Source organism: Crinia signifera, chromosome 19 (assembly GCF_055691185.1).
Source record: "Crinia signifera chromosome 19, ASM5569118v1, whole genome shotgun sequence".
Lineage (NCBI taxonomy): Eukaryota > Metazoa > Chordata > Amphibia > Anura > Myobatrachidae > Crinia > Crinia signifera.
In genome coordinates, this window is record NC_139226.1 from 138,882,931 (window position 1) to 138,896,018 (window position 13,088).

General features: G+C 51.4%; 1 protein-coding gene across 2 annotated transcripts in view; it reads right to left on the bottom strand.

Moving 5' to 3' along the window:
• The window catches only part of TMEM201 (transmembrane protein 201), a 31,346-nt gene extending 19,711 nt beyond the window's left edge, over nt 1-11,635 (bottom strand). The window contains exons 1-7 of one of the 2 annotated variants that reach the window (XM_083163505.1): nt 7,187-8,344; nt 6,956-7,061; nt 5,394-5,514; nt 4,882-5,076; nt 2,999-3,175; nt 2,052-2,401; nt 1,752-1,955 (exon numbers count right to left, since the gene is read on the bottom strand). In XM_083163505.1, the coding sequence (XP_083019631.1) occupies nt 1,752-1,955; nt 2,052-2,401; nt 2,999-3,175; nt 4,882-5,022 (872 nt within the window). In that variant the 5' untranslated portion in view covers nt 5,023-5,076; nt 5,394-5,514; nt 6,956-7,061; nt 7,187-8,344. Of the gene's footprint in view, nt 1-1,751; nt 1,956-2,051; nt 2,402-2,998; nt 3,176-4,881; nt 5,077-5,393; nt 5,515-6,955; nt 7,062-7,186; nt 8,345-11,455 lie in introns of those variants that run through there. The other variant, XM_083163504.1, reaches the window with a different exon arrangement.
• Between the last annotated feature and the right edge of the window lie 1,453 nt (nt 11,636-13,088).

The following is a 13,088-nucleotide window of genomic DNA, read 5'->3' on the forward strand; positions in this document are numbered from 1 at the left end:
TTTATGTATGCAGAGCATTACTTTAGAATTAGTGTTACTGTAACACGTGCACATATAAAGAGCCAATCACGGCACTTGCAGCTCCCCCTGCTGACGACTCGTGCTCCCTCGTAGTTATATGTCCTGTACACCGCGGTTACTTACAATGATTAAATAATGACGTGAATAATAAATAACACCACTACATCTATGATAAAACACATTATAATAAAAGGTCTAATACTTACCTAGAACGGTTTTGTGCTCACACTATAAAATACTTGATTTATTATTAAACACACAAAATAATAGCAGATATGATCCCGTTAACTTATAACGGACGTAATATAATAGGGAAGGAAGGTGGCGGTAGATCATATTCATTACATATAGCACCAATAAACAGCCATCGCTACAATAGAACAAGATCTAGCCGGGGCTTCAAACCATGAGGAACAGACACTGCTACAAACACTAGCATGCCCGACAATCAGCCGCTACAAACACTAGCATGCCCGATAATCAGCCCCTACAAACACTAGCATGCCCGATAATCAGCCCCTACAAACACTAGCATGCCCGATAATCAGCCCCATCCGTCATAGACCTCGCAGTAATGACTACACAAAAGACGCCATGACAGCGCAGAGTGGCTCCTACAGGGGACACGGGACCCCTCTGCATGGCGCAGGGGACATTTAATCACAATTGGGATGATTCCAATCAGCGCCAGGATGGAGGCCCCTGGGCCAGTCATCGTCACGCTCTGCCTTAGTCAGGAGAGGCCAGATCAGGTGTGCAGCCATGTTATCTGGCTGCCTTTAAAGTGGCACAAACAGCATCCCGGTACCAGTACAAGACTGATTACTGCTCGGAGGGGCGGAAGAAATCCTCAGGGATAACAGCTTTGGGACCTCCTGCTTGGCGCTATTAAACATCAAGCTGAACGGAATCACCCCCAATGTAATGTAACATCAAGCTGAACTGAATCACCCCCAATGATAGAAATGTCATTTTAATAAAACCAGATGTAAGCGATACGACGGAGACAATGGGCCCGAGTCTGGTTGATGCGCACAGGAGCGCAATGTTTTTAGTCTGCGCATATGCTGTGTGCGAGCGGCAATGGCCAATAGAGTATTCACCGGGTGCTCGCACACAACAGTGCAGGTGGGGGGCGTGGGGCAGCCAGCCCGAGACATGAGAGTCTCTTAGTTTTGTGCGTACGCTCCACATCATACGATGGTCAGCACCCAGTGAATGATGTGGGGCTCGCCCCTGGGCTGCCAAGGGGGGTGGGAGAGCTTAAAAACACACACACAGCGCTGTGAACTTCACATCGCTGCGTGTCAACCAGAATAAGGTCCAATGTGTAAATGAGTTATCAGTGGTTTCACCACCTTACACGTAAAAGGGATTGCCTAGAACACTAGATCACAGTGAGGGCATTATAGTCCTAGAATAAGCTCCTCCAGCCATCTGGGAGTACGAACATTCCTTGAAATGAGACCTCCTTCGTTAGTGTTTCCGGTGGCTACGGATTGGCCGCCATGGCTTCATGTAGCCAATAAGAACAGCCCTAGAAGTGCTAATGGAGGAATGACCCCAAGAATCATTGTACTGGCAGATGGTGCAGTGCGCGGGTTCCGCCGGCGACCCAATAATACAGAGAGGACGAGAGGACACGGATGGGCAAGAAATAGGGAGATGCACAATGAACTGCTGAGATAGGGAAGCATATTCCATCCAGTCCCAGGGTTCACTGCTCTGACCTTCGTGGCCGAGGTCTCCGCTGACTCGTTGCTTTCCGTGTAGCCACCGCAGAGGTCAGGCCAACCAGGCAACACAAGGAGGTGGTACCAAGCTTAGCGGTGTCCATCCAGGTGGGCGACTCTTTCAGGAAGTAGGTCTCAGACAGATAAAGCCCCATCACCAGGATCCACAGGAAAGATGAAAATGCATCAACCCTACGCATCCTAAAAGAGAAATAAAGTTATTGAAAAAGGTAAAAAAAAATAAAAATAAAAAAGGATGTCATGTAAAATCCAATACTGTCACTGAGAAGTACGAACCTAATACGACCACCTATGAGCATGGCAAAGAGACAAGCCAAGAGCCCAAAGGCCGCCATGGCCAACTGGTGGTCCCACCCAAGACGCCAAGCTTCATTCAAGCTTTCCAGCGTGTGCTCTGGCAGAACATCTAGGACCTTCTCAATGAGGGAGGACTGCACAGGGGCATCCGGCTGGGACAGGTTCCTGGCTTGTGCTTGAGAACTTGGAGAAGCCTTTATGGAAGCAGAGAAGAGGTCGGAAGAACCCAACCAGATCATGGAGACCAGGAACGCACAGCAGAGGAAAGCGAGGCAGCGCAGGACAATGACGGTGACCGGAGCTCGGGTGCAGGAGGAACTTGGAAAACTCTATAAAGAAACACAGAAGAAGCCATTACACATACAGACATGTAGCGGATGAGACCAGTCTGTAAAAGCAGGTTGTACACAGAGCAGAGAAGTACAATGGGCAGCGCAGTTTTACTAAACTGTCCACTGAAGCTTTGTATTATAATAGGAGTAGGTCATTCCGTCCAGCTAATAGAACAGATAAAACACCGGACCTAGGTGTCCAAAAAGGATTAAAAACAAAAAACAAAGCTCAGTAAGTGAAGCATAGAATGGCGGTTATCTAGTTTTCAGATGTGCAGTGTTACCCGGGTCATGGAACCTGCTCTCAGTTATCTCTGATAAAAAATATTTTATATACAGCTTGGCAGGGAGCACATATAAAAAAAAGTATTGTCCAAAATGGCCACAAAATACAGGTTTACTTTTTTTTTTTTTTTTTTTTTTTTACATACAATTAAAATGTCCAATGTTTAACTAAATAAACCCAGCATGCTCTGTCCCATGCTAAAGGTAGACCTCTGCAGAATCTGTGTGAGGCTTGCAGTCTTCTAGGTAACACATTAGCATTTGGCCAGCAATAGCGATGCAGTTGTACAATCCAAGCAGAGTACCCACCTGTACGTAACCTTTCTCCAGCTCTCTGCGCTTGAACTGATGGTTCAGCAGAATGGCCCTGAGCTGTCTGTTCTGGTGCTTGATGTAACACTCTACCGCGGTCTGACAAGGGCGGCACATCTTGTACATCTGCTCCAGGTGGTGCTTATATACCTCAATCTCCTCGTCGTACCGATCCTAGAAAACGACAAGCGACAGAGAGCTATTTCTACTATAAAGGGACCAAAGGACACATTGCAACAAAATATACATTCACATAGTTAGGACAGTTGTAGTACCCCAAGAAACCAGAGTATACTGGGACTTGTAGTGCCAAATAGCTGGACAGCTGCCCCACCTGCAGTGCAGCATGGTTTGGTTCATTAGAGAGAGATTTTGCTTTTACAAGTGAACCAGAATCAGGCCCTCTCTGGTACATCTGGTTGCAGATCATTGCTGCGCTGCCAGCTCCGGGCTCGATGCAGTAGAACATTTAACCGTTCATATCCTCTGTGGATAACAGAATACTATTCTAGGGACTGGAAACCCCCAGGGGAAAGGAGAAGGTTTATCTAGAAGGAAATCAGCTCTCGGCTTTGCATTCCTCTGCTACTGTAGCCCCGCACTAATCCCGTGTCTGCAGGTTCCCGAGTCCTGGCGTTACTTAGGATCACTTCCTGCAGAGGAACGTCTAGCACAGATCCCCCTTCCTTATACTAGAGGTATCTGATGTCTGCAGGTTCCCGAGTCCTGGCGTTACTTAGGATCACTTCCTGCCATACTTGCCTACTTTTGAAAACTAGTTTCAGGGAGATTATAGTTGGTGATAGAATTTTGCACAGCGCCCCATTAAGACGGCGTGTCATGCTCCACCCAAAGGGCGTGTCTAGTTCCATATATGGTGAGAATGTGAAAAGACATTGTGAACGTGGCACCTAGAAGCGTGGGTGTGTAATGCTACATCTGAGAGGAACCTTTTAAAATTACTTATATCGAAATGTAGATGAGCCCCAAAGAAGTTAGTTAGAGCTACTATACTTGGTATAGTGCTGGGAAATGGTGCAGATGATTCAATGTAAATGTATCTGTCTCATTCCTTTTCCCCCCCAAAATGTAACAGCTACATAATGTGGACTAGGAGAAATGAGGGAGATTGCTAGACTTATGAGGGAGATTGCTGCTATGTCAGGGAGTCTCCTGCAGAATGCAGGAGGGGAGGTTACTATAATGTAACCGTGTAATGTGGGCTAGGTGACATGAGGGAGATTGCTAGACTAATGAGGGAGAGAGGGAGATTGCTGCTATTTCAGGGAGTCTCCTGCAGAATGCAGGAGGGTAGGTAACTATGCTTCCTGCAGAGGAACATCTAGCACAGATCCCCCTTCCTTATACTAGAGGTATCTGACGTCTGCAGGTTCTCGAGTCCTGGCGTTACTTAGGATCACTTCCTGCAGAGGAACGTCTAGCACAGATCCCCCCTTCCTTATACTAGAGGTATCTGACGTCTGCAGGTTCTCGAGTCCTGGCGTTACTTAGGATCACTTCCTGCAGAGGAACGTCTAGCACAGATCCCCCCTTCCGTATACTAGAGGTATCTGATGTCTGCAGGTTCTCGAGTCCTGGCGTTACTTAGGATCACTTCCTGCAGAGGAACGTCTAGCACAGATCCCCCCTTCCGTATACTAGAGGTATCTGATGTCTGCAGGTTCCCGAGTCCTGGCGTTACTTAGGATTACTTCCTGCAGAGCAGAGGAACGTCTAGCACAGATCCCCCCTTCCTTATACTAGAGGTATCTGATGTCTGGCTGCATAGCTGCAACCCTCCAATCCAGGGCAGACAGGGATTACAGCCAGCACTGGTCCTAGAGGCCCCCTACAACCCCTCAGTAGGTCACTGTACTCACCTCGTCCCTGGGTAAGAAGGACGCCAGTTGCTTTATCTTGGTGCTCTGGTTATTGTTGCACTTCTTACACAGCAGTAGCTGGCAGTTGACCCACTGCTGGGGTTTGGTGGCTTCTGCGATCATGCTTCCCCCAGAGACCATGTGGTTGAGGTGCTCGCTGTGCTGTGCGGGGATTGGCTTGTTGTAGTCACCATTCTACAGGTAGGCAGAGAAACATTCATCAAAAATCAGTTCTGAGAATCAGGATCAGGCGGCCTGAGGCCTCCGGGCAACTGTGGAACTACAAGTAACCAGGTCTGAGACAGCGAGGAACAGAACATGCAAGTAACCAATCAGAGCACAACACGCGGTACTATATAAAGCTCTATGTGACACGTATGGATAAGGCTGTTGTTCCCAGGGGGTCAGAGATGATCTAGAACACGGTTAGGTGAGACAGTCCATCTGCTGTGGAGAGATTTAGCAAGCACAACTGTGATATGCTGGGATGTGTAGTTCCACAGCAGCATTACCTCCTGGAAGCCATTGTACTGTTCACAGTTGGGGCAGTCCCAGCAGTTGCGATTGCCATAGGGTACCACGGTGTTCTGGTTACAGAACCAGCAGTTGACTTTCACATGCACCGGGGGTTTCCTGCGGAACAGAACACAAGTGTCAGACAGAGCGGGTGACAATATGCAAAGCACAAATACACCCCAGCCATGGCCAGCACACACTCACGCCTTGTAAAATGTGTGTGTGTGTGTGTGTGTGTGTGTGTGTGTGTGTGTGTGTGTGTGTGTGTGTGTGTGTGTGTGTGTGTGTGTGTGTGTGTGTGTATGCATCGTGATAAAGAGGGCGATTCTGGTTGGCACACAAAGCTGCAAAATTGGTAGCTCTGCGTGTCATATATGCGCCCGCCCAAACGCCCGCCGAATATCCCCTCACGCATGAGAATGGAGGTTTAGCATAAAACCTCAGGAAAGGCCAGCAGAACCGGTGGGTGTCATTAAACATGGTTACATCAGCATCCAGCACCAATCTGCCGTCCATAATCCTGGGTAAAAGCCATTTCCACGACTCGTTACCCAGGTTTTACTAAACTAAAAACTCTGCTCGTTATCCAAGAAAAAACAGTACTTGTTTCCTAGCACGGCCACACCGATTTGCATCGGGGTGGTCGTGTCGGAAAAAATTGCGTCGGTCGCATCGCATGCGATGCGACCAACCCGATTTTTACATTGAATCAAATGTGAATAGGGTCCCTGGGACCCTATTGTACATTGGATTCAATGTAAAATATTCCCCAGACCCCCAATTTTACCCCCTCAACGCCGCCACCCCACGATTGACGCCAACCCGAAGCGAGCCCGCGAGGGGCGGCAGTGCACGTCCTCCAACCTTTTCATATCCCTACTATCCACGTCGGTGTGGAGATGAGAAGATAAAGTGTGGCGAGCGCAGCGAGCCCGAAGCGTGGCGAGCCCCGCGAGGGGACGCGTATAACTTCACAGGTATACGCGTCCGCTCGCCACACTTCATATTCTCAACTCCACGCCGACGTTGATAGTAGGGGTATGAAAAGGTCGGAGGACGCGCACCGCCGCCGCTCGCCACGCTTCGGGTTGGCGTCAATCGTGGGGTGACGACGGGCCCATATACAATGTGAAATGGGTCATATTGGCCCATTTCACATAGTTTCCTATGTGAGATGGACTTAATCAAGTCCATCTCATCTTGTGCCATTATAATGGCACAAGACCGACGCGATGCTCCCGATTTCTATGTTAAAAATTATTTTAACATTGAAGCCTATGGGAAAATCGCGGGCATCGCGTCAGTCGCGTCGGGGGCCATGTTAATGGCCACGACCGACGCAATGCCCCCGATTTTGCCTTTGCCGGCAAAATGGACCTGATTTCAAAGGAAATCGGGTCTATCGCGGGCATCGTGTACCTTAACTTTAAGGTACACGATGCCCGCGATTGAGGCCGTTCTAGGAAACAAGTACCGAAAAAACACCCAAGAGCGCTAGACCCCAAGATTTTTTTCTTGTAGCCGTTTGTACCGATTCCTGGGTCTACCCGGCAATTACCCAGGTTTGTTCGGCAGTGGAAAGCGGCATCAGGTTTCCCTCCAACAATGGTGCATGTGACACTGCGCTCCCAGCGGAATGCTGGACAGGGTACGGTTGCAGCAGTCTAGAAATGACCCAAGATGCTGTTACATACATCATAAAGCGGCACATTATATACAACCTGAGCGGTCACCTGAGAAACGGTGACACTGACAGCACTTATATCAGGTACCAAAATAGGACTTCTACCTGCAATATCCTGTCAGCATCCCAAACATTCTGTCGCTGCTCCCTGACAGATAAATCAGTAGGTTGTGAAAAACGTAACAAAAATCCTATTTACATAAAAATTTTGCTAAAGAAGAGCCAGATATTCTCGTCGGTCAGTTTCCGACAGACTACTTTAGGCAAAAGTCCGGTGCCAGCAGTCCCTCAGAAATGTGTAGCAGCTCCATCAGAGGATGCCGGGCGGCTGTAGTGGAACACGTGTTCCTAGTGTGGATGATGTGACACATGGAGCGCTGAAGGAAACAAAGAGCCCCAGTCAGGAGGTCCTTAAGCCCTGGCTCGCCTCCACAGCTCTCATGTCGGCGAGGTCTGGGCAGCTGTGTACTGTAGGAATGACAGATGCCATTATATACAGGTAACCACGGGCTTCTCTATCACCTAGGCAGGGAAGTCACCAATCCTCTGCAGGATACAGGACAATGCAACGTTACCTAGTCTGATTATATACCCTCATTGGCATCAGCATATAAAACACATAATAACCATATCTGTACAGCAATGTGCGCACTGCCAACAACACAAACACACGTACAAGCCCCCAGTATTACTATTATCACCACTATAGTGCGACAAGTAGCACTCTGATAATGCAGCGGGACCAGAAAAGAGACGGGTCATGGGCAAGGTGACATGGTCACTGTTTTTGGTGCCGACAGGCAGTATTTCATGCCCTACCATTCACTAGGGCGTGGAGGGAGAATAAGATAGTGTGTTGAGCGTAGTGAGGCACCGTGCCCAACACATGGCATGCGCAGCGTGCCATGCGAGGGGACGCGGTGCTACGTTTCAGTGTCCATGTCAACATTCGGTAAAAAAAAAAAAAAGTCGAACTTTTGACTGTCAACCTTGCCCATGTCGACCTAAGGCTTGTTTCGACCTAATAAGCCGTTGACCTTAACCCATGTCAACCTTTCAGCATGTCGACCAAATGATCCACACCCAAAGAGACAGTGGGATACGGCCTTCATCACAACACAGAGCACCCCCTAATGCAAATATTTCACCCTGCACATACAGCAGCCCTGTCACTTAAGATGGGAGATTGGGCCTGATTCAAATGTCATATCGCACCCATAGTGGGCAGAACACAGCAAACCATGCAAGGGGACGCGGTACACTTATACAGTGTCCATTTAGACAGACAAAAAAAAAAAAAAACAACTTGGGTGTCGACCTTCTGTCAATGCCTCATGGTGCCCACACAAGGGCCCTTATTCTAGTTGACTCGGACGATTGCGTATTTTCGGACGGCCACCGAGTGTTCTTAGCCCCGCCTACCGTACGGATCGCTCACACCATCCGAATGCGGTAAGATGCATGTGAACACCTCCCCCATCCTCCAATGGTCGCCGACTATCGAATGATGGACCGAGCGGTCAGACAGCTCTGAGTGCTCCAGACCACTCGGACATTTCTCCGTATGAAAGCAGGGATATGGGCGGGCAGCTGGCATCCGGCTATGTCAGCTGTCCGCCCCCCACACATGCGTCACGGTCAGATTACCATACGTACGCCCAGCGTTTTCATGGGAACGCCCATGAAACGCGCGGCGTACGCATATGGTAATGAGCCCAAACATCCCTTCACGCCCCTCTCCACCCCCTGCTCAGTTGGGTCCATACGATAATTTTCTGCACGGAATTCGTGTTCGGACGTGCGAGCCCATCTACACATGTGCAGAAACGCCTTCGCACATGCGCAAACACAATACATCGTCCGTCCGACCGAACACGCAGCCGCCTGACTCAATCAGAATAAGGGCCAAGGTGAGATGTGTGCTATGTGATTTTGCCTACACTACAATAGTAAATTACAGGGTACATGCGATCTCCCTGCCAGTGCGTACTATTGTGCCTTGTGATATAACAAGGAGCGAGCCTCAAATAATACACACGGTGCGATACTGACTACACAGGAGCGCGCATCACATAATACACACGGTGCTATATAACCACACAGGAGCGCGCATCGCATAATACACACGGTGCGATTATAACCACACAGAAGCGCGCATCGCATAATACACACGGTGCGATATAACCACACAGGAGCGCGCATCGCATAATACACACGGTGCGATATAACCACACAGGAGCGCGCATCACATAATACACACGGTGCGATGTAACCACACAGGAGCGCGCATCACATAATACACACGGTGCTATATAATCACACAGGAGCGCGCATCGCATAATACACACGGTGCGATACTGACTACACAGGAGCGCGCATCACATAATACACACGGTGCTATATAACACACAGGAGCGCGCATCGCATAATACACACGGTGCGATTATAACCACACAGGAGCGCGCATCACATAATACACACGGTGCGATATAACCACACAGGAGCGCGCATCACATAATACACACGGTGCGATGTAACCACACAGGAGCGCGCATCACATAATACACACGGTGCTATATAATCACACAGGAGCGCGCATCGCATAATACACACGGTGCGATATAACCACACAGGAGCGCGCATCGCATAATACACACGGTGCGATACTGACTACACAGGAGCGCGCATCACATAATACACACGGTGCTATATAACCACACAGGAGCGCGCATCGCATAATACACACGGTGCGATTATAACCACACAGGAGCGCGCATCGCATAATACACACGGTGCGATATAACCACACAGGAGCGCGCATCGCATAATACACACGGTGCGATATAACCACACAGGAGCGCGCATCACATAATACACACGGTGCGATGTAACCACACAGGAGCGCGCATCACATAATACACACGGTGCTATATAACCACACAGGAGCGCGCATCGCATAATACACACGGTGCGATATAACCACACAGGAGCGCGCATCACATAATACACACGGTGCGATACTGACTACACAGGAGCGCGCATCACATAATACACACGGTGCTATATAACCACACAGGAGCGCGCATCGCATAATACACACGGTGCGATTATAACCACACAGGAGCGCGCATCACATAATACACACGGTGCAATATAACCACACAGGAGCGCGCATCGCATAATACACACGGTGCGGGTGACAGGAGAAGGTACAGGGGGGGTGTGAGGGGGTGACAGGAGAAGGTACAGGGGGGGTGTGAGGGGGTGACAGGAGAAGGTACAGGGGGGGTGTGAGGGGGTGACAGGAGAAGGTACAGGGGGGGTGTGAGGGGGTGACAGGAGAAGGTACAGGGGGGGTGTGAGGGGGTGACAGGAGAAGGTACAGGGGGGGTGTGAGGGGGTGACAGGAGAAGGTACAGGGGGGGTGTGAGGGGGTGACAGGAGAAGGTACAGGGGGGGTGTGAGGGGGTGACAGGAGAAGGTACAGGGGGGGTGTGAGGGGGTGACAGGAGAAGGTACAGGGGGGGTGTGAGGGGGTGACAGGAGAAGGTACAGGGGGGGTGTGAGGGGGTGACAGGAGAAGGTACAGGGGGGGGGTGAGGGGGTGACAGGAGAAGGTACAGGGGGGTGTGAGGGGGTGACAGGAGAAGGTACAGGGGGGGTGTGAGGGGGTGACAGGAGAAGGTACAGGGGGGGTGTGAGGGGGTGACAGGAGAAGGTACAGGGGGGGTGTGAGGGGGTGACAGGAGAAGGTACAGGGGGGGTGTGAGGGGGTGACAGGAGAAGGTACAGGGGGGGTGTGAGGGGTGACAGGAGAAGGTACAGGGGGGGTGTGAGGGGGTGACAGGAGAAGGTACAGGGGGGGTGTGAGGGGGTGACAGGAGAAGGTACAGGGGGGTGTGAGGGGGTGACAGGAGAAGGTACAGGGGGGGGTGAGGGTATGACAGGAGAAGGTACAGGGGGGGGTGAGGGGGTGACAGGAGAAGGTACAGGGGGGGGTGAGGGGGTGACAGGAGAAGGTACAGGGGGGGGTGAGGGGGTGACAGGAGAAGGTACAGGGGGGGGTGAGGGGGTGACAGGAGAAGGTACAGGGGGGGTGAGGGGGTGACAGGAGAAGGTACAGGGGGGGGTGAGGGGGTGACAGGAGAAGGTACAGGGGGGGTGAGGGGGTGACAGGAGAAGGTACAGAGGGGGGTGACAGGAGAAGGTACAGAGGGGGGTGACAGGAGAAGGTACAGAGGGGGGTGACAGGAGAAGGTACAGAGGGGGGGGGGGTGACAGAGCGGGTGTCCGGGTGACAGTAAAACACACCCCCTCCCGCGTCACTCCCCCTCCCCCATCGCACAACAAAGCCCCCTCCCCCGTCCCGGTCACCTCCGCAGCAGCTTGTAGATCAGGATCCCGGTGAGGCCGGTGGTGGCGGCGGTGGCCAGTCCGGCCAGCGGCAGTAGGTTCCCGTCCTCCATGAGGGTCCGGGCGGCGGGAGTCGGTGTCCTGTCCGAGGCGAGCACACGGCTTACTGTACGGAGGCCGCCAGCCAATCACAGCGCCCGCACTGACCGCTCGTCCAATCACTGCGGAGGGGCGGGGTCGCGGCATGGCGCACACGTGGGCGTCCCCATCCTCTCCGGGGGCGTCAGTCGTGAAAGGCCGAGATCGTGCGCGGGCCCAGGGGGAGGGGCTGACTCACCGTGCGTGCCGGCCCGGGAACGGGGGAGGAGGGGCTGACTCACCGCTGACTACATAGGCGGCTGGTATCTTACCGGCGTGCACAATGGTCCGGACTCCGGCGGTGTCCCGGGTCCCTGTGACCGGGGTTGGGTGTTATGGCTGTGTCCCGGGTAGAAGTCACATCTCCCAGCATGCCCCTCTCCAGCAGGGACACCATGCTCTGCTCCTGGACTTCCCTCTGTATGATTGCCAGCACCTGTGCTACCCAGGTAGATTGATCAAAAAGGTGTCACCACAGGTGCTGGGAGTCATAGTGTCCCTGCTGGAGAGGGTCATGTTGGGGTGTTAGGGCTGCACTGGGTGTCCCTGTCATTGTTTTGGGTGATAAGGTGCCCATCAGCTCCTAACTGCCATGTTGCAGGCTGTGTTTGAAAAAAGTCAGTAAGCTGATTGGCTGGACGTTTATCTCTCCTTATCACCCTTGCATTTATCTCTTGTTAAGGCTTAATACATCTGCCCCAGTGTGAGGTATATCGGTACGATGCGCGGTCCTGCAGGTTGAGAGAGGTTGATCCTCAGATCATACGTGTTGCACATTAATCCATTGTCTTTGCTTGCGGTCGCAAGCAGGTCATATGTGCTTTCAAAGGACCTGCATATCATCAGTATGCAGGTTGTTCTAGAGCAGTGGCTCTCAACCTCTGTCCTCAGAGACCCCCAACAGTGCACGTTTTGCAGTTCTCCACACAGAATCACAGGTGACATAATTAGCTTCGCCTGTGATCTTTTAAAATGTGTCAGTGAATAATTAGTGCACCTGTGTATCTGTGAGGTGACCTGGAAAACGTGCACCAACGGGGGTCCCTGAGGACCGAGGTTGAGAGCCACTGTTCTAGGGTATGGGCTGCTCCGAGTGTCTCTGGAGTTGGGTGATAGGGCTGTGACCAAGGTCCGGATTTAGGGCCCTGGCGGGCGCCTCTTTAGGTTGCATCGGTTGTTCTGATGCATACCATAACCGTGTTTAGGCCGCGTCGGGTGTTTGGGCCACGTTGGCTCTCCCTGTGTCCAGTATTGGGTGTTTGGGCTAGGGATGGGCATCATTGCCATTGATGTCAATAGTGCAACTGGCCATCGATAGTGCTAAACTATGCAATGGGTGACCATTGATAATTTTACCTGTCGATGCTCATTCATTATGTTTGACTGATTGGCATGGGGGCCGGGCTTTGCCAGTGTCATGGGGCGGAGCTAAGTTCCGTGTCCCTGGTAATTTGAGAAAAACCCCGCAAAACATCGGTCTTGCTGTTCTAGATGAGATGGTTTCTGCATCCCATCA